At 39.7% G+C, this 25310-nt stretch overlaps 1 protein-coding gene and 2 non-coding genes across 4 annotated transcripts in view; all 3 read right to left on the bottom strand.

Annotated features, from left to right (window-relative positions):
• Positions 1–583: 583 nt before the first annotated feature.
• LOC138831238 (U6 spliceosomal RNA) lies at positions 584–690 on the bottom strand. The gene has a single exon (XR_011373184.1). It is a non-coding gene; the product is annotated as a U6 spliceosomal RNA (small nuclear RNA).
• Positions 691–1504: 814 nt separating this feature from the next.
• LOC138831234 (U6 spliceosomal RNA) lies at positions 1505–1611 on the bottom strand. The gene has a single exon (XR_011373180.1). It is a non-coding gene; the product is annotated as a U6 spliceosomal RNA (small nuclear RNA).
• Positions 1612–4171: 2560 nt separating this feature from the next.
• The window catches only part of LOC138830581 (Golgi apparatus membrane protein TVP23 homolog B), a 31175-nt gene continuing 10036 nt past the window's right edge, over positions 4172–25310 (bottom strand). For both annotated transcript variants that reach the window (XM_070026982.1, XM_070026983.1), the window contains 5 exons: positions 23608–23752; positions 15952–16041; positions 14034–14165; positions 8524–8652; positions 4172–5638 (listed from right to left, as the gene is read on the bottom strand). In XM_070026982.1, the coding sequence (XP_069883083.1) occupies positions 5618–5638; positions 8524–8652; positions 14034–14165; positions 15952–16041; positions 23608–23752 (517 nt within the window). In that variant the 3' untranslated portion in view covers positions 4172–5617. The remainder of the gene's footprint in view (positions 5639–8523; positions 8653–14033; positions 14166–15951; positions 16042–23607; positions 23753–25310) is intronic.

Raw genomic sequence — 25310 nt, forward strand, 5'->3', positions numbered from 1 at the left:
GGAATTAAGGAAATTGTATTTTTGTTTTTGAGCTGTTAAGGTCACTTCAAAGCAAGGCCCCATGCTTTCACTTGGCTTTTCTGCCGAAGGCTGGTGCTGTACCACTTGAGTCCCACTTCTACTTCTAGCTACCTGGTTAATTGGAGACTGAGTCTCACAGACTTTCCTGGGCTGGCTTTGAACCTGGAACCTCAGATAGCTTCCAGTAGCTAGGATTACAGGTATGAACCACTAGTACTTTGTTGGTTAGTGTCTTTGCCATGCCTGTCTCCAGGGCATGCCCCAACCCTGTGCCTTATGACATCTTGCTTCTTGGCAATTACAGCTCAGCTGAAATTCTCTAAGTACACCGTACACTTTTTCAACAGACAACCATGGGCTGTAATGTTTTCAACTCAGCTCTACAGAGATATTTTTCTTTTTATTTCCCCTCTTTTTTTTTTTTTGGTGCAAGTACTGGGTTTTAAACTAAGGGCTTGGGTCCTTAGCTTTTTTTTTGTTCAAGGCTAATATTCTACTTTGTAGGCCACTTCCAGTTTGGTGGTTAATTGAAGATAGGAGTGCATCAGCATTTTTTTTTTTTCAAATTATGGAACAATTCACAAATTCGTGTGTCATCCTTGCGCATCTTCTCTGCTAATCTACTCTGCATCATTCCAAGTTTAGTTTATGTGCTGCTGGAGCGAGCACAGTACTGATTTCAATTAACTATACAACAGAAGATACAGGCTTACTCCTAAGTCACTATTTGCATGCTAGATGTTGTGCATCTAGCACATCATCACTTCTCATGTAAACCCAATAGTAGTGGTGTAATTTACATCAGACACTGGTATACTGCCATCTGGTGGACTAGGGGCAAGCTATAGAAAGAACAGAATTGAGAGTTTGCAGTCAACACCTTACAAGAAATGTTAAAAAAAAAAATAGGAACTCTAATACATACAGCATTGGTTGAATTCAATAACTATCTGAAAAACATAAGGGACAAAATGTGTTTCAACTATAAAATAGATTAGAAATGACACTATAGTAGGTTACTAGCTCATAGTCTCCACTCAGCTTCCCAACATCTAACATGAAAAGCATTTCAAGGTCTCACTGAAAAACCAACAAGGAAACCCCTTGAGGCTATGGGGAGAAGCAAAAGAGATAATGCATAAAAGAACCATTTTTCAGGCTTTAAAGGACCACAGCACCTACACCCTGGTGGAACTATGCCTTCAGACACTCATATACACATACACTCACATTCACCTATTTATTCAGATGGGAGTCAAAGAACAGACACAAAGGTGGCAGTAGAATGTGATTTCACTTTTGTTTTACCTGAATCATCCAGTCAACTCACCTGTATCCAAGGCAGTCCCAGGGAAAGCAAAAACAAGCAAGCAACTTTTTGTTGGTGGGGGGCTTGAACTCAGCGCTGTCCCTGAGCTATTTTGCCAAGGCTGGCAGTCTACCACAGCTCCACTTCTCATTTTCTGATGGTTAACTGGCTTTTCAAATTATGGAACACTTCACAAATTTGTGTGTCATCCTTGCACAGAGGCAGTGCTGATCTTCTCTGTATCATTCCAATTTTAGTTTATGTGCTGCTGGTGCGAGCAAAGTACTGATTTCAATTAATTATACAACAGAAGTTATAGGCTTACTTTTTGCATGCTAGCACATTTGCATGCTTTCTTGCCCAGGATGGCTTTTAACCATGATCCTCAGATCTCAGCATCCAGAGTAGCTAGGATTACAGGTGTGAGCCACTAGAGCCCAGCACAACTGTGTGTGTGTGTATGTGTGTGTGTGCGTGTGTGTGTGTGCGCGCGTGCGTGCTGGTTTTAGGGCTTCAATGCAGGATCTAGGTAGTGTCCCTGAGCTTTTGTGCTCCACCATTTGAGCTAAACAGAGCTCCACTTCTAGACTTTTGGTAGTTAACTGGAGATAAGAGTTTCATGGACTTTCCTGCCCAGGCTGGCTTCAAACTCTGATCCTCACATCTCAGTCTTCCAAGTAGCTAGGAGTGTAGGCATGAGCCACTGTGAAGGTCACAGGAGCACAAGGGAGAAACCACACAGAAGTCACAATACAGATGTTCAAACTATCTTGAGTCTGAGGCTCAAAATGACATCCATTTATCCCCCAAATCTGTAACTGAAGATACTGCAGGTGTTTCTTGCCCCAGCTGTAGGATGAAGTCCAGCCTTCAAAATTTTCCAGCTGAGCCCCAGACACTATTTGGCAGAGAAAAGCTGTCCCAACTGTTCTCCAAATTCCTTCCCCACAGAATTTCTGAGTGTAACAAAATGACTGTTATGTACACTAAGATTTGAGATCAATTTTTATGCAACAACAGCACCTGAAACAGTGGGACTTACTAGTACCTATAGTATTCAGTTAATACTATGTAGAGAGGTCAGATAGTAAGTATATCCATCTCAAATACTGTACCAGTGAAAACAATTACAGGTGATGCTCAAAGTTCACTTCATTTATAAAAATTTAGTAAGGCCAGGTATACTGGTGCATGCCTATAATCCTAGCTATTTAGGAGGAGGCAGAGATCAGGAGGATTACGTAAACTTATTTGCCTGGGAAGATTATATCTGCCCAGGCAAATGAGTTTATGAGACCTCTTTTTTGTTGTTGTTGGTCATGGGGCTTGAATTCAGGGCTTGGGTGCTATCCCTGAGCTTTGTGGTCAAGGAGTGTGCTCTACCACTTTGAGCCACAGGCCCAGGAGGTAAGAGTCTCATGAACTTTTCTGTCTGGGCTGGCTTCGAACCACAATCCTCAGATCTCAGCCTCCTGCTAGCTAGGATTATAGGCATGAGCCACCAGTGCCCAGCTGTTATGAGACCTCTTCTTAAGCAATAAAAATTGGGCCAAGTGGCAAGTGCCTATTATACCAGCTATGTAGGAATTGTAAATAGGTGGATGGAGGTCCAGGCTGTGCTGAACATGAACATCCTAAAAACGAAAGCAAAAAGGGCTAGGACATGGCTCAAGCAGGAGAGAGCCTGCCTAGAAATTTAGAACACTTTTTTGAGTTCAAATGCCATACCACCAACAATTAAAAAAAGAAAGATAGTTCAGACAAGCCATTCAAGACTGCTATACCAGCAAATTTAAACAATCTCTACTTAATTTCTCTACCATTCATATAAGGAGGTTCCCACTCCATAGTCCAAGTGGTTGCTCCAGCTTTACTTAGTGGGTCTATATTTCTGCCAGAGAAGGAAAAGAGGAGAAGGGATAGGGATGTCTCCCTCTCTCCTTCCTAGAAATGTATCCACTGAGTCATGGCCACACTAAGACACAGTGTTATCTTTCTTGGTTGCCAGGCTCCCAGCTAGTAGTTAGAAAACATACAGGAAACATGAACATTGAGTGTACCTGATAGATCCTGCCATTGCCAGTCCAAAATTAAATTCTTATTAGGCTTAGGATTGCAGGTTCAAATAACAGAGCTACCTCAAGAACTATGACTGTATTCATGTTACAGTCCCTAAAGATGTAAAGTGTAGGTGTGATCTTTCAGATTAAGTAAAAAATTGTCTTCAGGCTGCAGATCTTTGTAATTGGCCATCTGTATCCGCTAGTGCTTAAAGACCAAAATTTGACCTCTCTCTCTCTCCAAATAAAAAAAAAAAAAAAGGAACTGTCTTCAGTGCAGTACCAACTTTCCCCACCAGATGGAATGCCACCTGAAAATAAACAAAATGGAAAACAAGCACTTAAATTAATGATTCTTTTTAAAAAAAAGTAAAAACAAGCTGGGGGCCAATGTCTCACGCCTGTAATCCTAGCTACTCAGGAGGCTGAGATCTGATGATTACCGTTCAAAGCCAGCCTGGGCAGTAAAGTCCACAAAACTCTTTATCTCCAATAAACCACCAGAAAACAGGAAATGGCGCCGTGGCTCAAATGGTAGAGTGCTGGCCTTGAGCTGAAGAGCTCAGGGACAGCACCCAAGCTCAGAGTTCAAGCCCCACAACCAAAAAAAAAAGAAAAAAAAAGTTAAAAACATTTAAACACAATTATTTCTAAAAATAGTAAGTATATCCTATTACAGGCTACAAATAATTCTGCAATCTTAATTCCCCTGGGCAGGTAGTAGTCTGAAGGTTGTTTTCATCATCTATTCATGAGGATTAATGAGATGACACACATTGAATGCTCTGGAAACAGTGGCATTTTATACAAATATAAAGTTATTTACCTTTCAACCTACAACTCTAATAAAGACAATTAAACAAATATGACTCTAAAAGTATTTTAACAATATACAAATACAATCAGGACATAATCTGTTAGTTAAAAGACTTCAAGAAAGTTTACAATACCTACAACAGAATTTATAGATGCCTATAATAATTTGCAGATTGATTTAGTTACACTATTGCTTTAAGAAATACCATTAATACAAACGTATGATTTATAATATCCCCATTATAGCAAGAAAAGATTATTATTAAAATAAAATGTCTTTTAGGTATTTATTATCCCAAGTATTTAAGTGACTCTTCTCTTATGATATCAAAACACTACCGGGGCCGGGAAGATGGCTCATGGGAAGGTGGCTTAGTGGTAGAGTGCTTGCCTTACAGGCATGAGGCCCTGGGTTTGATTCCTCAGCACCACATAAGCCGAAAAAGCTGGAAGTGGTGTGGTGGCTCAAGTCATAGAGAGCTAGTCTTGAGCTGAAGAGCTGAGGGATAGTGCTCAAGCCCAGAGTTCAGGCCCCACGACTGACCAAAAAAACAAAACAAAATGAAGAAAACTACCCTTCAGTGGTAAAAGAAGAGGCTTCATTAGCTTAAAGACCAATAGAGAACTTCCAGGCAGCTCAAAGTAAAACCTAGCTATCCTGCAAAATAAAGGGAACAGCAGCAATCTCTGAGTATCCCTACACATAGTTATGAGGATTCCACTTCTGTTTATTGGGCCTTTAGTAAATTCCTTTTTACAAAATTAAAGTAAAAACACACTTTTAGCTGGATGTGGAGGTGTGGTGGGAGGTACTTATGATCCCAGGACTTGGGAAGCTGGGACAGAAGGATCATGAGTTTGAGTCCAGCTTGCATTGTACAGTAGATAAAGACAAAACAAAAACCTTAAGAAAAATAAATTAACACTACTAGCCCCATTTGGTTTTTACCTGTTTGCATGTCTCAGATAAGAAATTTTATCATTAAATATATATTAAAAATTAACTTTTTTAACTCACAAAGTGCTCATTCTTAGCATGAATAATCTACAAGAATACTATGTAAATACAGAGCTTTGAGACAGACTAACATTTCCTATGTTCTATACATCAAAATGCAAAGATCTGTTACATATATAAATGTAAGATATAGCTATTACAAGGTAATGCATATATACACCACAGAAAATTCTGACAAGGTTTCTAATAACACCATACTTCCTAACCCAACTCAGTAGAAAGAAAATAGAAACTTAATATGGAGACAATATTTCATTTTTAAATAAAGTTCTCAAGTGGAAAAACAAACCCATCATTCCACTTTGCAATAATGATTGAGCTCTAAACCATTCAGAGTCTACAATTTCTTCGGTTCTTCCTCAACACAACAGATCACATAAACTTTTTCTCTATTCAGGAAGTCTGATCAATATTCTGCAACAAAGGAAAAAAGTCATTAATATTCACAGTTAATTTTAATTCATATACCCACATACTTCCAAGTATGCAACCTAGGAAAACATTTTGTTTTTGTAAGCAGAGCCAGCTACTATATTACCTCACACTTGACAGCCCAATCATGTTAAAAGTGGACACACGGGCTGGGAAGGTGGCTCAGTGGTAGAGCGCTTGCCTTGCATGCTCAAGGCCCTGGGTTCGATTCCTCAGCACCACATAAGCAAAAAGAAAAAAGCCGGAAGTGGCTCTGTGGCTCAAGTGGTAGAGCGCTAGCCTTGAGCTGAAGAGCTGAGGGACAGCGCCCAGGCCCAGAGTTCAGGCCCCACGACCGGACCCAAAAAAAAAAAAAAAAAAAAGTGGACACACCTGAGAAGTGAAACTTTGGATCTCGTCATCAGATATCTAGCTTGTACCATTGCAAGAACCATGAGTTGGAATCATGTAAGACACTAGGCTCTATCTATGTTAGGCCAGGCTCCATCTATGTTAGGCCAGGCTCCAAGCTCAGTTTCTGTGTCCCTCTTACCTTCAGCATGATGGACAACCTAAAGAAAAATACCTAATAAGCACATACATGCCAATTATCATAAAGTGTACCACAGCAAAAGTATACTAGAGCCATGCTAAAATTCTTCAGTGAGAATGACAAGTGAGTCCTTATAAGAATACATGTTTTCTCTATCACTTCTACAGAGAATCCCTATAGTGTAATAGAGAAAACAATGAAATTCTAGTGCATGGGCTAGGTAGTGAGTACTTATTTTATGGGAAAACATAAAATAAAAAGCCAGGCACTGGTGGCTCACAGTGTTATCTTAGCTATTTAGGAGGCTGAGATCTGAGGTTCATGGTTCCAAGCCCACCTAGGTGGTAGAGCACTAGCCTTGAGTACAAGAGGCTCAGGGACAGTGCCCAAGCCCAGAGTTTAAGCAGGGGAGTAAGGGGGGGTTTCAACCAGTAGTTTCAAAGTTGACAAGTAATTTCAGTTATATTGTTTGTAAAGGTTAAAGCAGAGTCTTCTTTATCTACTTATCAGCTTTGTATTCTTTGTGGAGATTAAATAAATCACTTGGTCTTCTCAGGGCTTTAGTTATCTAGTATATAATTCTGGAACCAAAAACTTGTAATACTCCCTATAACATCTATTGAAGAACAAATGTCAGTGGTGGAACTGAGCAATCTTGTGCTCTCTGGGTGATTCTGAGCCATGTTAAGAGTTTGAAAACTAGCATCCTATATAACACAACTTATCCAACCTAACACACTCAACAGTGGTGAGATATTACCCCTAAAAACCTAATCAAGCCAAGTGTAGTGGCTTAGCACTCAAGAGGCTCAGGCAGAAGGATCACGAGCTCAGTCTGCCTGACCTATTTAGTGTGACTTGTTTTAAGCCACTTCCCCTTCCCCAACTCTGTTCTTCCCAACAGATTTAATCAATAACTGTTTATCTATGAATATCTATCCCACAATTCTGATTTCAACCTTCATATTGGAAAACTGCAGCAAAACCTTCATGTTGTGAGAGGAAAACATCAGGGTATTTAAGAACAATCCTTTTCCTAGACATCTACCCAGAACATCACTAGCCAGGATACCATAAAGACACTTTTACATTCATGTTCATTGCTGCACTATTCACAATTGTCAAGTTATGGAAACAGCCCGGCCTTACAATAGGTAGTGGATCAAAAAAATGTGATACCTATACACCATGGAATTTTACACAGCTATTAGAAAGAATAATATGTCATTTACAGGGAAATGAATAGACCTAGAACAAATTATGTTAACTGAAATAAGCCAAGCTCATAGAGACAAATGGCACATGGCACATGTTTTCTCTCATATGCAGAAGCTATATCTAAAATACATGATAAATTTTACAGAACTCTAGGCATTCACAAATAGTGAATAGCTGTTTTTTTTTCTCTTCTTTTTGTCTTGTTTACATGTGTTTGGGAGGGTAAGGGGGGCACAGAAATGGAGGGACACAAGGTAAACAAATGCAACAGTGGTACTATATTGAAAATGGAACTATACAACTTGTGGGAGAAGATAGGAGGAAAAACTAGGAGAGAGCCAGGGAAGGGGTGACACTTTCCAAAAAGAAATGTACTCATTACCTGACTCTAACTCCTCTGTACATCACTTTATAATAACAATAATTTTTTTTAAAAGCAATCCTTTTTATCATGCTTCAACATATTCATATTATGAACTCTAAAGACATGCACTGCCAGGTGCTGGTGGTTCACATCTTATTATCATACCTTCTCAGGAATCTGACTGAGATCTGAGGATCACAGTTCAAAGCCCGCTCAGGTAGGAAAGTCTGTGAGATTCTTATCTCCAATTAACCACCCAAAGCTGTTAGTAAACTTGGCTCAAGTGGTAGAGCACTAGCTTTGAGCAAAAAAGCTCAGGGATAGTACCCAAGCCCTAGTTTAAAATCTAAGACTGGCACCCCTCCCTTCCTCCCCAAAAGAGACCAGTAAAACTCTTTATCATCATTCTTAAATAATGTCGGCAATTTTCATTTAAAAAAGCTTAAAAGATAAACCTTATGGGGTAGTTAAGAGGGGGCACAGAAATGGAGGAACACAGAGTAACCTATGCAGCAGTGTTACATAATGAAACTGTATAACTTGTGGGTGGGGATAGTAGGGAAAAACAGAGAGCAAGGGAAGGGGTGACACTGTCCAAAAAGAAACGTACTCTTTACTTATGTAATTGTAACACCTTTATACATCACCTCTATAATAATAAGAATAAAACCTCTTAAGCATTTCAAAAAACTGAATGCTAAGAGAATCAGACAACATTGTATTAGTAATCAGTCACATCCAGAAAACACTTACTTGTCTTAAAAATTGCTTTCCAAGATACGAGGTAGCCATGCTAGTCAAGTTCTTCCTGCTGCCCACTTTACACCTGATGTAACCGTACAGGTTGGCACCTTGTAGTACCACACCCATAATAACCACAGCCTGGGAGAGGAGAAAAATAATCAGTGATCACACTGCTCTAAAACTGCCTTTTCTCTAAGTTCTACATGCACATAGCAGATGAATGTAAAAAAAATTAAAAAAAGAGAAAGGAAGCTGTGCCGAGGCAGGGGTTGTGCCAATGAGACTCCACAATTTGCCCAAGCAACCTAATGTATGTTCAGCACTAATCATTCACCCAAGAATTTACTGAACACAATTGCTGTATTTGCCTGGGTGCTTTCCATGGGCCCATAAGTAAAAAACATGAGGAAAGCAAGTGAGACTTTAAAAGCTCACATGTAAATTATTCCTTTAAGAATCATAAAAGAGCAGTCAAAAGATCAAATTGAATAAACAGAGCAGGCGGAAGTGAATCTGTTCCACACAAATGTATAAGTAACAACTGCCTTCAGGGAAAGCAAACAACATGGTGGCAGCAACCACCATGAGAAAGGAGGGACTATACTTCTACACAGCTTCTCCTCCTCCCTCCTCCCCTTCCTTCTTCTCTCTCCTTCCTTCTTCTGCAGTCTTGGGGCTTGAACTCAGGGCCTAAGCTTCTTTTTCTCAAAGCTAGCACTCTACCACTTGAGACACAGCGCTACTTCCAGCTTTTTCTGTTAATGTGGTACTGAAGAATAGAACCCAGGGCTTCATGTATACTAGGAAAGCACTCTAACACTAAAGCCACATTCCCAGCCTCTGCACAGCTTTTTATTCCTGGTGGCCACAAGGACCCCACAGGTTACCCTACTAAGATTACTGAGGACTGAAAATAAGAAACTCAAGCTCACTCTTTTTTTTTTGTTTGTTTGTTTTTTTGGATCCAGTCATGGGGCCTGAACTCTGGGACTGGGCGCTGTCCCTCAGCTCTTCAGCTCAAGGCTAGCGCCCTACCACTTGAGCCACAGCACCACTTCTGGCTTTTTTTTTGCTTATGTGGTGCTGAGGAATCGAACCCAGGGCCTCAGGCATGCAAGGCAAGCGCTCTACCACTGAGCCAACTTCCCAGCCAAAAGCTCACTCTTTTTATACCCCTTCCCTTTCACAACATCCATATAGCACCTATTTGGAACATAGGATTAAATGGTTGTTTCAGTATATTTATGAGTTGTACAACTGTCACCACAATCAACTTTGACACATCTTCATCACCCTAAAAGAGACTCTCCCTATACTTGTTCTGAAATAACTATAAGCAACCAATTTAAGAGCATCCTGAGAATAGCAGAATCAAAAGGTAAGATTTCAAAGTGCCAAGTGGTATTGGTGGTTCGTGCCTGTAATCCTGGCTACTCAGGAGGCTGAGATCTACAATAATTGCAGGTCAAAGTCAGCCTGGATAGAAAAGTTTGTGAGACTCTTATATCCAGTTATCTACCAAAAAGCCAGAAGTAGAGCTGTGGCCCAAGTGGTAGTGTTAACTTTGAGCAAAAAAGCTTAGGGACAGCACCCAGGCCCTAAGTTTAAGTCCCAGAGTCAGTGTATATGTGCATGTGCATGTATGTGTACACCCACACCTGCACAGAATTCAAAGAACATGGGGGTAAAATGAAAACAGAGCTTGAAAAGCTAAGGAAACACAGACTCATATCTAACCCAGACTGTGCTGTCTCTGGTACCCACTTAACCATTTCCTGGCATCATCATCTATAACCTGCCTCTAAACTTTTTTTTACTGCTTGTCTATCCTTCCTAGAACATATCCCTTTATTGGAACTGTTATCTTGTTTGTTTGGCCTTTAACTCTATCTCCAGTGCCCATAACAACTATGATGATGAATAGAAAAAGATTGAATATTAAAGCAATTAAAAAACAGTGGATAAGAAATAATACATATGTGACTGGGTGTGGCTCACACCTATAATCCTAGCTACTAAGGAGGATGAGATCTGAGGATCACAATTCAAAGCCAGACCAGGCAGAAAAGTCTGTGAGACTCTATTGTTTCCAATAAACTACTCAGAAAAAGCTGGAAGTGGTGCTGTGGCTCAAGTGGTAGAGTGCTAGCCTTGAGCACAAAGAGGCTCAGGGACAGCACCCAGGTGGGGAGGGGGAGAAAGAATACATCTATGTTCCAACCTAAGGACAACTGGTATAGAATTAGAAGAGTGGGGAAAAAATAGAAGTAAATCCAACAATTTAACAGCAGTTATTAATACTGACATGATTAGATATCTTAAAACTTCAAAAGAAAAAAAATCCCTCAGGGAGAAAATTCAACAGTTCACATGGAGACTAGGTAAGTCCAGCCTCAGATTTCTCTGTAAATTCAATATAAAAAATGATAGACGTCCATTATGATGGCATATGCCTATCATCCCAGATCCCAGTACTTGGGAAGTAGAGACAGGAGAATGGAGAATGTAGTCCAAGCCAGCCTAAGGTACACACTGAGTCAAGGCCAGTCTAAGCTATGTAGTGATATCCTGTCACAAAACAAAAACAAAAAAGTCAATGACTAGGAATGTAGCTCAGTGGTAAGGTACGAGGCCCTGGATTTGTTAGCATCCCTAGCAAGACACACACACACACACACACACACACACACACACACACACACACACACACTCTCTCTCTCTCTCTCTCTCTCTCTCTCTCTCTCTCTCTCTCTAGGCCATCATTTGCAAAATCAATAGGTTCATGTTCACACACACACACACACACAATCTACCTAAGTCATCATTTGCAAAATCAATAGTTCATGTTCACACACACACACACACACACACACAAAATCTACGTAAGTCATCATTTGCAAAATCAATAGGTTCATGTACACACACACACACACACACACACACACACACACACACACACACACACACACACACACACACACACACACACACACACACACACACACACACACACACAATCTACCTAAGTCATCATTTGCAAAATCAATAGGTTCATGTTTCTTTTTGTGTTAGTGCTGGAGCTTGAACTCAGGGCCTGATGCCTGAGCTGTTTTGCTCAAGGCTAGCACTTTATAACTTGAGCTTTTTTGGCAGTTAATTAAAAATGAGAGTCTCAGTGTTTCCTGCCTGGGCTGGCTTTGAACTATGACTCTCAGGTCTCAGCTCCTGAGTAACTTGGATTATAGGCATAAGCCACTGGTGTGCACAACTGAGAAATCTTTTTTTTTTTAATTAATTAATTAATCAATCAATTAACTAATTATTTTTTATATCTTTCTTTTGGATAGGTAATAGGGGTTGAACTCTGGGCTGTCCCTGAGCTCTTCAGCTCAAGGCAAGAGCTCTACCACTTGGCCACAGGGCCACTTCCAGTTTTCTGGTGGTTAATTAAAGTCTGGCCTGGGCTGGCTTTAAACTGTGATCCTCCTCAGATCTCGGCCTCCTGAATAGCTAGGATTATAGGCATGAGTCACTGGGTCCCAGCTGTTTTTTATATCTTTATTGTAAAGGTGATAAACAGGGGAGTTACAGTTATATAAGATAATGAGTATATTTCTTTTCAAACACTGTTACCCCCTCCCTCTTTTTCTCTTGATTACCTCTCCCTACTCTCCCTTCCCCCGAGAAATACCATTTTTAAAGGAAAATTATTATAAATCTTGACAAACAAAAGTAACACTGGAACAAACACAAAAAAAAAAAGAAAAAGAAACAACACAGGATTGCTTATTTTTATCTTTTTCTAGATACTCTACAAGTCAATAAAAAAGATCTAAGTATATTATTCAATGACATAAAGAAAATGACTAGAAAAACTAAAATAAAACTACTAACAAAAATCCAGAAGTATGGGGCTGGGAAGGTGGCTCAGTGGTAGAGCTCTTGCCTTGCACGCATGAGGTCCTGAGTTCGATTCCCCAGCATCACATAAGCAAAAAGAAAAAAAAAAGCCAGAAGTGGCACTGTGGCTCAAGTGGTAGAGTGCTAGCCTTGAGCTGAAGAGCTGAGGGACAGCGCCCAGGCCCAGAGTTCAGGCCCCACGACCGGACCCCCCCCCCCAAAAAAAAATAAAAATCCAGAAGAGAAATCATATAGTACTAATTTTCCCATCTTTCATAGCAGGAAATTCATAAATATTGAGTAAATTCCTAATTCACGAAGCATATAAATAAAGACAACTTCTGGGTGCCAGTGGCTCACACCTTTAATACTAGCTACTCAGGAGGCAGAGATCTAAGGATCATGTTTCTAAGCCAGCTTGGGTAGGAAAGTCCATGATTCGTAACTCTAGCCACCAAACAAGCCAGATGTGGAGCTGTGGCTCAACTAGTAGAGTGCTAGCTTTGAGGGGGAAAAAAAAAGCTCAGGGATAGTGACCAGACTGAATTCAAGCCCTACGATCAACAAATGCACACACAAAAAATCACTAAAGTAACTCAGAATAAACAAAAGCATTTTCAAAATCCTAAAAAGAAAATATTATTGTGTGGGCACTAAGAAAGGTGAGCCTATAAAGCAAAAAAAATACTTAAAAAAAAAAAAAGCATAACTAAGGTCACAACAGCTTACCTGTTACAAGAATAAGGACTCATAGTTTGGAACAAGTTAAGTGACCGTTCTTCCAAAGATGACAGCAGCAAATATTTTCCGTTTCACACTCTTTTCTAGGTCTTTCTAATCCTCCCCTGACCTCCTAATAGGTAGAGGCTAATTTACATTTCCTTGAATGTGAGTGGGTAGCATTCATAATGCAGTAAGGTTTTAGGCTAGGTAGTATAAAGTGATTTAGCTTGCAAGCTAGACCACCCCAAATAGGCTGCTGACCCTCCATGTAAGCAACCCAATGGGCAAGAGGCCACCTACTGTGAGGAAGCCCAGACTAAGCCACATGGAGAGGACATCAGATAGCTTGTACCCCTCCAGTCAGTCCTACCACTGTCGGACTGAAATTACTCAAGATCCTAAACCAGAAACTCCAACAGAGGCCTACCCAAGCTCACTACCATAGAAACTGTGCCATTATGCTTTTGGCTCTTCTATTTTTATTTGGCTAAATTAGTCATATAGATGGAGATATCATTGTTACACTTCTACATGTTTACAATATGGTCTAATCAACCTTACCCCCTCCCCCTTTATCACTCTCCTTTTATTCCTTCCCTAAAACAATTAGAGGTGATCCATTATGCTGCACTAAATAACAAGTCATCAACCAATGTTTTTAGAAAATATCACTCCATAATAGGCACTAATAGCATTAATACTAGTGAAATGGGATCTTTCATAAGATCTTCTCTCTAGTAACTACAAAAAAGGAAAGGTGAGAAACACAACTTGGGAAACCTAAGATGAAGCTGCCAGTTCAAAACAGGTCCCTAATCATAAGGACACAAATGACTACTAATTGTGATTACCCAGCAGACTTCCAATAGGTTATAAAGTTCAACATGGTTACTCACCAACCACTTGACTCTGAAGGAGAAAAGAGCACTAAAGGCAAATATCACCCACAGCACTGGACAGGCAATAAGTCCTAACCAAAAGATTCTTGATTCAGCTTCTGAAACAGTTTTATTATCTTGAGGAGTTGCCTACAGAAAGAAATTAATTCAATCATGACTGTTGGGAAACTTATTAGTAAAAGGTTAGTATTCTTTTCTTTTTTCTTTATTTTTTTTTGGCAGTCCTGTGGTTTGAACTCAGGGTCTGGGCCCTGTCCCTGAGCCTCCTTGTGCTCAAGGCTAACACTCTATACCATCTGAACCACAACGCCACTTCAGCTTTTTCTGAGTAGTTCATCAGAGATAAGAGTCTCATGCAGAGGCTGGGAAGGTGGCTCAGTGGTAGAGCGCTTGCCTTGCATGCCTGAGGCCCTGGGTTCAATTCCTCAGCACCACATAAGCATAAAGAAAAAAGCCGGAAGTGGTGCTGTGGCTCAAGTGGTACAGCGCTAGCCTTGAGCTGAAGAGCTGAGGGACAGCGCCCAGGCCCAGAGTTCAGACCCCACTACCGGACCACCAAAAAAACAAAACAAAAAAAAAATGTCTCATGGATTTTTCTGCTCCACCTGGCTTCAAACCCTGATCCTCAGATCTCAGCCTCCTAAGCAGCTAAGATTACAGGCATGAACCACAGATACCCAGCTGGATTTATGATTCTTAATTAAAAAAAGAAACAAACATACTACCTCAAATTCAAAGATTAACATAAAAATCCAAGTCTCAAGTTAGAATGAAAAAAAATCAACTAGTAAGTTGATTTAGTAAGTTTCAGTATATTTTATTTCAGCTCAAGCATTTTCAGTGCAGAATGGACACTTTAGCATGGCCCCAACCAGGAATAACAGGTCTTTTATAGGCTTCTACTAAATTCTTGTACTTGTATAATTCATTCATAAAGAAGCTACTCATGATACCTTTTTGGATAAGAATCAAGGAAATCACGATCACAAGTCATCCTGGACTCTTACCATATCAAATAAGTCCAGAGAACATAAATAAGGAGGGAAGAGGGAAAATCAGGGGACTTTGGAACAAGATGTCTTAGCAAAACTCAAGAAATTCCAAGGTAGATTGTATATTTAAGGAACACAGGCTCACTGAGCATAGAACTGTTTTCTGAGGCCCAAGCAGAAGGCAAGCAGCTTAATTAGGTACTTTCTCCTAGATTCTAATCTATTTCCCAAATTGATTTTCACTGGGAAATGGAATGCTCACCATAAAGAATCAAGATAAATCAAACAGGACTTTTGAAAGCATAGGCTTAAAGAAAAAGGCTGATGGACTGGACTTGTGGATCAAATGGTAGAGGATTAGCCATGAAGTCGCTTGAGTGAGTACATGAGGCCTTGAGTTCAAGCCCCGATGCCAGCACAAAAGAGTAAGGCTGAACATTTAGATATTTCTATCCAACTGGAATTCTTTTTTCTTCCCACATGTGGAACAAAGATAGAAGAAACTGACAGCAGTTATGTGCTGGACAGAAAAGGATCTAGGGTGACGCAATAAAACTGGGGGCCAACAGAAATCCATTTTTAATCAACAACTCAATACACAGTTTAGCATGCTGTCCTCTCAGGGGATTCTGTCTCTTTCTCTCTTGTTCTCTCTCTCTCTCTCTCTCTCTCTCTCTCTCTCTCTCTCTCTCACACACACACACACACACACACACACACACACACATACACACACTTCAGTCTGAACTAGTCAGAAAATTGTATTAAGTTTTGAAAGGCCATCTGGTTTAATACATGGCAAGTGATTTTAATATATGGCATACTGCTTTTAATCTTGAATACTTCATCCTTAAATATTTGAATGTAATCTACATATAATTCATCAGCTGACAGTGTTAAAAAAAAGAAAGAAGGCAGTTTACCTCTCTGGACTCAAACACCCAGTGGCTTTTTCCATCCTCATCAATATGATTCCACCAACGGAGGCCGACCATTAGTCTACCTGTAACATTCTGGGAAACAAAACATAAACATGTATTTTTTGTTGTTTTTTTTGGTGCCATCCTGGGGCTTAAACTCAGGGTCTAGGGCTATCTCTGAGCTTTTTTTACTCAAGGATAGAGTGCTACCACTTAAGTCATGGTTTCACTTCTAGCTTTTCATAGTTTTATTGGAGATGAGTCTTACAGACTTTCCTGCCTGGGCTGGCTTCAAATCCAGATTCTCAGATCTCAGCCTCAGGAGCAGCTAGGATTATAAGCATGAGCCACTAGTGTCCAGCTAACACACATTTTTAAAGCATCATATTTTAGTGTAGCATTTTCTTCAGTTTTACCTTCATAATTGGCAAAGACCACTCCATTAGCAGGCCCTGCTAAAAAAAGACCCAACAAAATGGCTTTGACATGATCAGCAGGGTAGGGTTTAGAAAGTAAGCAACAAGTCTTCCATAAACTTTACTCTCTCTCTCTTCCCTCATAAATACTTGTCTTTTGGGCTGGGAAGGTGGCTCAGTGGTAGAGCGCTTGCCTTGCATGCATGAGGCCCTGGGTTCGATTCCCCAGCACCACATAAACAAAAAGAAAAAAAAAGCCGGAAGTGGGGCTATGGCTCAAGTGGTAGAGCGCTAGCCTTGAGCTGAAGAGCTGAGGGACAGCGCCCAGGCCCAGAGTTCAGGCCCCACAACCGGACCACCCCCCCCCCAAAATACTTGTCTTTCTTCAACTACACAGTTGTTTTTTTTTTTCCCTCCTAGGATCCTTTCTCTTTGGCCATTGTGACCTACCTTTTTTCATATATGCTGACAATAGCTAAATATATTAAATATATTTTACAGCTGCATACCCCTACAAATACTAATAGGCACCGGACTTCATGCAAATGTATCTCAAATGTATCAAGTTCTTTTTGCTTGTTAGTGTAATAAATCAGTGTGAAAATTTTTCTAATGGTTTTTAAATCTATTATCAATATTTACTATGCATCTACAAACTCACAGTTAAAAAATGATGACCAATAGGCCAATTCAAGTGTGTGGAAAAGAAATATCAACAATGCATAAATGTACCAATTAGGAAAAGTGTAGTCAGCAGAAAGTATGGAATTCTTGATCAGTACAACAGTGACATAACCCTATATCTACACTGGGTATCAGAATGCCTTCCTTAGGAATATTTGGAATGAAACTAAAAGATATGTGGGAATTAATAATACAGAGAATGTTTAATTATGTTGTCTGCTAACAGACTCAGGAGTACAGAAGTTCTTGGATTGAGAATGTTTATTTTCATTAACCTCACTAATGTTTATAACATACATTTAATTTATAAGTGAAGATAACGAGGCATGAATGTAAGGTAATAAAATAGAATTAATGAAATTAAAATAGCTCAATTAAATAGGCTCATGCCTGTAATCCTAGCTATCCAGGAGGCTAAGATCTGAGGATCATGGTTCAAATCCAGCCCAAACAGGAAAGTTTGTGAGTCTCTGATCTCCAATTAATTACCAGAAAAAAACAAGAATGAAGCTGTGGCTCAAAGTGGTAGAGCACTCGCCTTGAGCAAAAGAGCTCAGGGATAGCATCCAGAGGGATAGCATCCAGGCCCTGAGTTCAAGCCCCACAACTGACTAATTAATTAAAATTAATAAAACCTGTGATCTTGTCACATACACAAAATCAGGCGACTTTTCAATTTGTACACTTGTTATAGATAATGCCAAAGTAGTATTTATGCTTTCACCCCTCTGAAAGAAGTTATAGACTTGTTGCTAGATCTTCTAGCTAAAGTTAAACAGTTAACTACAGACCCTGTGAAAGAAACACTTTTCAAAGAGGAATATTTTGGGATGGAAGGTAACATGTTGAGTTTGAGGTACCTTCAAGATAGCCACAAACAGGGGCTGGGAATGTGGTTTAGTGGTAGAGTGCTTGCCTAGCTTACATGAAACCCTGGGTTTGGGCTGGGAATGTGGCTCAGTGGTAGAGCACTTGCCTCGCATGCATGAGGCCCTGGGTTCGATTCCTCAGCACCATATAAGCAGGAAAAAAAAAATGCCGGAGGTGGAGCTGTGGCTCAAGTGGTAGGGCGCTAGCCTTGAGCTGAAGAGCTGAGGGATAGCGCCCAGGCTCAGAGTTCAGGCCCCACAACCGGACCCCCCCCCAAAAAAAAAGAAACCCTGGGTTTCATTCCTCAATACCACATAAACAGAAAAAGCTGGAAGTGGCACTGTGGCTCAAGTGGCAGAGTGCTAGGCTTGAGCACAGAGAGGCTCAAGGACAGTGCCCAAGCCCTGAGTTCAAGCTCCAGGACCGGCGCAAAAAAAAAAAAAAAAAAAAAAAAAAGATAACCACAAACAAAAAACCAGAGAATACACGAAGACAGACAGACAGACAGACAGACAGACAGACAGACAGACAGACAGACACACACACACATACACACACACACACACACACACACACACACACACACACCCCACCCCACCCCCACCCCTATCAAGCTGGGCACCAGTGGATTATGCTGGTAATCCTAGCTACTTGGGAGGCTGAAATATAATAATAAATGCTCAACATCAGCCTGGGCAGATAATTAACCAGCAAGAAGCTGGAAGTAGAGGTATGGCTCAATTGGTAGAGTGCCAGCTTTAAGCAAAAAAGCCAAGCAAGAGCTCAAGGCCCTGAGTTCAGGCCTGAACACAAAATTAAAAAAATATATATATGCACATGTATATTTCAAGCAGAAAGATAAGGAAGCTTAAACCTGGTAGAAAACTAAAGCTGAGGATCACCATAGCTTGTAGACCAGCAACTGAAACCAGAAGTATGGCACACTTAGAAAAGAAATACAGAAAGAGAAGAAGAGATTAGAAACCATTCACACTGTAGAAATACTAAGACTTAGGTTAAGTAAAAAAAGAAGAGCTGGCATAGAAAACAGCCAGTGTCTACATGGTAGCATTTTCAGAGAAAGACCTTAGAACATTTCCAAGTTTCTTCATGTTCCCATTTTCCAATCTTTCCATTGTTGCTTTATTAGTTTATTTTTCTTGATTCTCCCCTTCCCTCTCCTCCCAGTTCTGAGGTTTGAACTCTGGGCCTCAGCACCTTTTGCTTAAGACTAGTACTCTACTACTTGAGCCATAGCACCACTTCTGGCTTTTTCTGTGATTTAATTGGAAAGAGTCTTACAGATTTTCCTGCCCAGGCTGACTTTGAACCATGATCCTCAGATCTCAGCCTCCTGAGTAGCTAGGATTACAGGTGTGAGCCACTAGTGCCTGGTTTTTAAAATTTATTTTCATTAAAAAAATTTTTTATTATAAAGGTGATGTACAAAGGGCTTACTGTGTCATATGTCAGGTAATAAGTACATTTCTTTTTGGGCAATGCCATTCATTTCTTTGCTCTCTCTTTTCCTTCCTGTCCCCACCCACAAGTTGTACAGTTCACCTTCAACATGTCTACTAAGTACCACTGCTCATTTTGTTTTTAAAACTTATTAAATGTTCATCCGTTATTTCCATAAAAGTCTGCATTGGTTTTCTCTAAATTTAGTTTTAGATGCATTTTAATAACTTATGGATGACCACTGTAAATTGTAAATAATCTGTAGTTTTTGTTTCCTATTTTTTTTTTTTTTTTTTTTTGTATTGGGGCTTGAATTTAGGACCTGGTATTATCTGAGATTTTTGCTCAAGTATAGTGCTCTATCACTGACTCACAGTTCTATTTCCATTTTTTTTTTGTTGTTGTTGATTAATTGGAGGTAAGGGTCTCATGGACCCCTAACTTTAAACTGCAATCCTGCCCAAGCAGGTAAGTCCATGAGTCTCTTATCTCAAAGTAATCACTAAAAAGCAAGAAATAGAACTGTGGCTCAAGTGACAGAGTACTAACCTTGAGGGAAAAAAAGTCCAGGGCCAGTGCCCAGATCCTGAGTTCAAGTTCCAGGACAGGCACCAAATAAGTAAATACTTTTTTGAAACTATTTTTCTCTTCTTCACTTATTCATTACTATTATAAACAGTTTACATAAAGACTGCTTTTTAAAAATTTCAACTGAGATTAGAATACATCCGTTTTTTACTCGTTTCAGAACTCTGTCAACCCTCTTTTTCAAGTTCTTTTAATAACCCTTCAATTTTTTTGTTTTTGGTCCGTCTTGGGGCTTGAACTCTGGGCCTGGGCACTGTCCCTCAGTCTTTAGCTCAAGGCCAATGCTCTACCACTTGAGCCACACACCACTTCCAGTTTTCTGGTGGTTTATTGGAGATAAGAGTCTCACAGACTTTTCCTGCCAGGGCTGGCTTTGAACCATGATCATCAGATCTCAGCCTCCTGAGTAGCCAGGATTACAGGTGTGAGCCATCCCATGAGCCGCCATCCCATGAGTCACCTTCCCACTAAGCCACCTTCCCAGCCCAACTCTATTTTTAACTGCTTGATTTTGTTTCCTATTTCAATCATTTGGATATCCACAAGCAATTCTATCAATAATCAATACATGGATTTTTTTTTGAAGCCATGGTTTAAAAATATCTCATCAGTCCAGGCAACAGTGACTCACACCTGTAATCCTAGCTACTCAGGAGGCTAAGATCTAAGAATCGTGCTTCAAGGCCAGCCCAGGCAGGAAAGTCTGTGAGACACTTATCTCCAATTAACCACCAGAAAACTGGAAGTGGTGCTATGGCTCAAGTAGTAGAGCTCTTGCCTTGAGCTGAAGAGCTGAGGGACAGCACCCAGGCCAACTTCAAGCTCCATGACTGACTGGGGGACGGGGGAGAAGGAAGGGCTGGGAAGTTGGCTCAGTGGTAGAGTGCTTGCCTCATGTGCATGAGGCCCTGGGCTCAATTCCTCATCACCACATATGCAGAAAAAGCCAGAAGTGGCACTGTGGCTCAAGTGGTAGAGCACTAATCTTGAGCTGAAGAGCTGAGGGACAACTCCCAGGCCCAGAGTTGTCAATCTTAGCAGAAAATATACCATTTGGTTATGTCTTTTAAAATTCCTCTGCATACTGGGTATTGGTAGCTCATGCCTGTAATACTATCTATACTCAGGAGGCTGAGAGAATCATGGTTCAAAACCACCCCAAGCTATAAAGTCTTCGAGATGCTTATCTCTAATTAACTAGCTAAAAATGGAAAGGAAGTGTGGCTCAAGAGGTAGAGAACTAATCTTAAGCAAAAAAGCTAAAGGAGAACATAAGGCCTAAGTTCAAGCCTTAGTACCACCACAAAATAAACAAATAAATAGATAATTTAATTAAATCTCTATTCCAAAAGGATTTAATTACAGGATGAGCATCTCTAATCTAAAAACGTGCTATATTAATTTCTCTGTTCAACTATTTTCAGCTGTTTGAACATTCCAAATGTCACACTTCCAAATTAGAAATGGTCAATAAGTAAAGTCTATGCAGATATTCCAAAATCCAAACAACTCTAAAATAAAAGTTAAGGAAGAGTCTTTAAAAAAAACTCTCTTCAATCTGTCTTAGCAGTATTATATGGCTTTGCAGAAACTAGCTGCCACCAAGTTGACTGCCTCTGCTGTGTATAAGATCTAAAAATGGTTGGGGATCAGGTGCTGGGGCTTACACCTGTAAACTTAGCTATTGAGGAGACGAAAGTCTGAGAAATCTGAGGTTGGAAGCCAGCCCAGACAGCAAAGTCTGTGAGACCTTGATCTCCAATTTCAAATGATAATAGGCCAGCCTTGAATAAAAAAGCTAAGGAGCAGAACACTTAAAGACTTGAGTTCAAACACCAGTACTGGCACAAAAATAAACAAATAACAAGAAAATCAATCAATCAATAAGTAAAATGTTTAGATAGCTGAGTTTCATACTGGTCTCCTAAAATTCTAGTTTGTCTTTGATGTTTTTTTCCTTTAATTTTTTTCTCTTCCTGAATTTACTATGAAAAATTTCAAACACACAAAAAAGTAAAAATTTACAGTGAATACTCAACTATCTACCAACTAGAGTCTACACATATTATGCTTTATTATATATTCATCTATCTGTCCATGTATCTAATATTATACTTTATTATATATTCATCTATCTGTCCATCTTTGCCTGGGAATTTGAGATCCCCGCCCTCTTCTTATATCCTTTCTAACTCCCTACAGCAGTTTCTCAGCTTAGTATGACTGACTAGCCACATAATTCTTTTTTTCTGCCAGTCCTGGGACTTGAACTCTGAGATTGACCACTGTCTCTGAGCCTATTGGTGCTCAAGGCTATTGCTCTGCCATGTGAGCCACAGTGCCTCGTCTAGCTTTTTTGAGTAGTTTATTAGAGATAAGTCTCATGGGGACTTTTCTGCCTGGACTGGCTTTGAACTACAACCCTCAGATCTCAGCCTCCTAAGTAGCTAGGATTATAGGTGCAAGACATGGATGCCAGTAATTCTTTATTGTGGGGGCTTATGTGTATATTAAGATGTTGAGCAGTATATCTGGCCTGTACAAACTAGATGAAGTCCCCTGCTCTCAGTTGTGACCATCAAAAAAAAAATTACTTTTTTTTTTTTGCATGTGGGTCCTAGAGCTTTTCTGATCAAGGCTAGCACTCTATCACTTGAGCTCTAGCTCCACTTTCAGCTTTCTGGTGGATAAGTGGAGAGAAGTCTCACAGACTTTCCTGCCCTGGGGCTTTGAACCACAATCCTCAAATCTCAGCGTCCTGAGCAGCAAGGATTACAGATATAAGCCACTGGTACCCAGCCCAAAATGTTTGTTTTGTTGGTTGTGGGGCTTGAACTCTGGGCCTGCGTGCTGTCCCTCAGCTTTTCATCTCAAGGTTAGCACTCTACCATTTGAGCCACAGCGCCACTTCCGGTTTTCTGTTGGTTTATTGGAGAGAAGAGTCTCACGGCCTTTCCTGCCAGGGCTGGCTTTGAACCTTGATCCTCAGATCTCAGCCTCCTGAGTAGCTAGAATTATAGATGTGGGCCAGCAAGGCCTGACCCAGCCCAAAATGTTGTATACATTGACAAGAATCTCCTGGAGTAGAGGCAATATTGCCCAGCTGATAAAGATTGCCGTGAGTACCAATATGTACTTTGTAGATGAACAGTTCTTAAGTGTTTGTGAACATTGGAGCTTCACATAGATATTATGCACAATACACCTGAAAAATGACTCTTTGATGACCAGTGATAAATAAATGATCCAGTGATATGTAGATCATGTGGATGATAGTAATATTTTGTAGCTTGACAAAAAGCATTGTCAACAGGTGGGAGGGTGGATAAGAATGTTAAAAGGGATGACACTTATCAAGAGCCGCTGTATTCATAAACTGATCTGTTGAATGGCAACTCCTTTGTACAACTACTTAAAGAAAATAAAATATAAAAATATATAAGAAAAAAAATTTTAAAGTAGATAACTCACTAGTATAACAACCTACATATGACCATATGTACTTTAACACAGAGAAATCCTGAAGAAACAAAGACAACTTTATAGCAATCTGAAATACTGATCTCACATTTTTTAATTGCTTATACATTACTTGAACTCACAGTAAATATAATTTTTAAATAACAAACATTGAACCTACCTTCACAGCCCAAAAGTCACATGACAACAACAAGATAATTGTCACCATACAGGCAATAAAGCTGCTGCTGAGGAATTCACAGAGAAGATAGACTACAATTGCACTGACTCGAAAGAACAAATGGAAAAAGGATGCTACTGGATGTCTGAAAACAAAAACACAATAAAAGAAATAGTTAAATTTTACAAATTCTAGCAGAGGCAGATGAAAAATGTTTTAGTCATGGTACAACTGTGAAGAGTTTTGTCAAAATACAAGAGATGAGGGGGAAAAATTGCCTACTTTACTGTTTCTTAAGTCCCTACTATTTAAGAAGAGCCTGTTGTCACAAAAAGTACACTATGAAAACATGATGTTAACATCCCACTGAATATAAACTTTCACAAAACATCTAATAAGAAACTTTACCTAGCTTTATCAATCATGCCAAAAGAATTTCAAGGCCCTGAGGAATCACTTCAGGAAGACAGGAAAGGTGGGTGAATCTAGTCACTATATTCAATGTAGACATGTGAAAATGGGTAACTTGGCAGTATGTGTAGAGTTGGGAAAGATGGTGGAGAACAATAGACGGGGCCACATAGACCAAGATACATTGCACTTATAAACTGATTTGTTGAACTGTATCTCCTTTGTACAAATACTTAAAGATGTCCCTCTAGTTCAGGCTTTTTGCTGGTCAACTAGAAATAAGCCAGATTTGTCAGCCTAGGCTGGCTTCAAACGACCATCCTGATTTTGGCCTCCCAAGTGCTATGATTATACATATGAGCCATCAGCACCCAGTCAATTCTTTTTGTTTTTGTTCTTTCTGACTTGAGACTAGATCTCAGTAGTAGCCCAAGTTGGCTTTGAGCTCATGATTTTGATAGCCACCTGAATGCTGATATTATAGGCTTCATGCTCACTAGGCAATCATTCTACCACCTAAGCCATACCCCTACCTTTTTTTGCTTTAAATAGTTTTGAGATAAGCTGTTTCTTTTGTTTGTTTTTTATTGTTGAAGCCAACTTGGGTGGGCCACAATACTCAGCTTACAGGGTTAAGATAGGGTCTTACTAGCATTTTTGCTTTAGCTGTTCTCAAGCTGAAATCCTACAAACTTCTACCTTCTGAGCAGCTGAGGTTACAGCTGTTAGCCACTGTTCTTTAAGCTTGGTTTTACCAGTCCTATTACATTTTGATTCAAATACTATACAATTCACCTGCTAAGTACAATGTACTGGAGATTATATATATATATATATATATATATATATATATATATATATATATATATAAGACACTCTGCTTATAGCAATTACTTTTTATTTGCCCCCAATCCCTTGCTCTTAGCAATTAATACTTTTTGTCTCTAGTCCTAAACTACTTTCAATCTCTTTTATAAAACCAATATTTGGTTTTTGGTGGATGGTACCTTTTGCTTAAAATAATGTTTCAAAGTTCAAGCAGAATTTTATTGTACAAAGGGAATTTCTTTAGAGAAATAAATTTATAATAATAATATCCTTGTATTGTAATTTCATGCCATTTATACAAGACAATTCTGAGCTAGTCACCAGTGGCTTACTCCTGTAATCCTAGCTACTGAGAAGGCTGAGATCTGTGATTATGGTTTAAAGCCAGCAGAGTCAGGAAAGTCACAAGACTCTTATCTCCAATTAACTGTCAAAAAGCCATAAGTGGAGCAGTAGCTCAAATG

The sequence above is a fragment of the Dipodomys merriami genome, unplaced genomic scaffold, assembly GCF_024711535.1.
Source record: "Dipodomys merriami isolate MVZ:Mamm:240054 unplaced genomic scaffold, mDipMer1.0.p SCAF_19, whole genome shotgun sequence".
Taxonomy (NCBI): Eukaryota; Metazoa; Chordata; class Mammalia; order Rodentia; family Heteromyidae; genus Dipodomys; species Dipodomys merriami.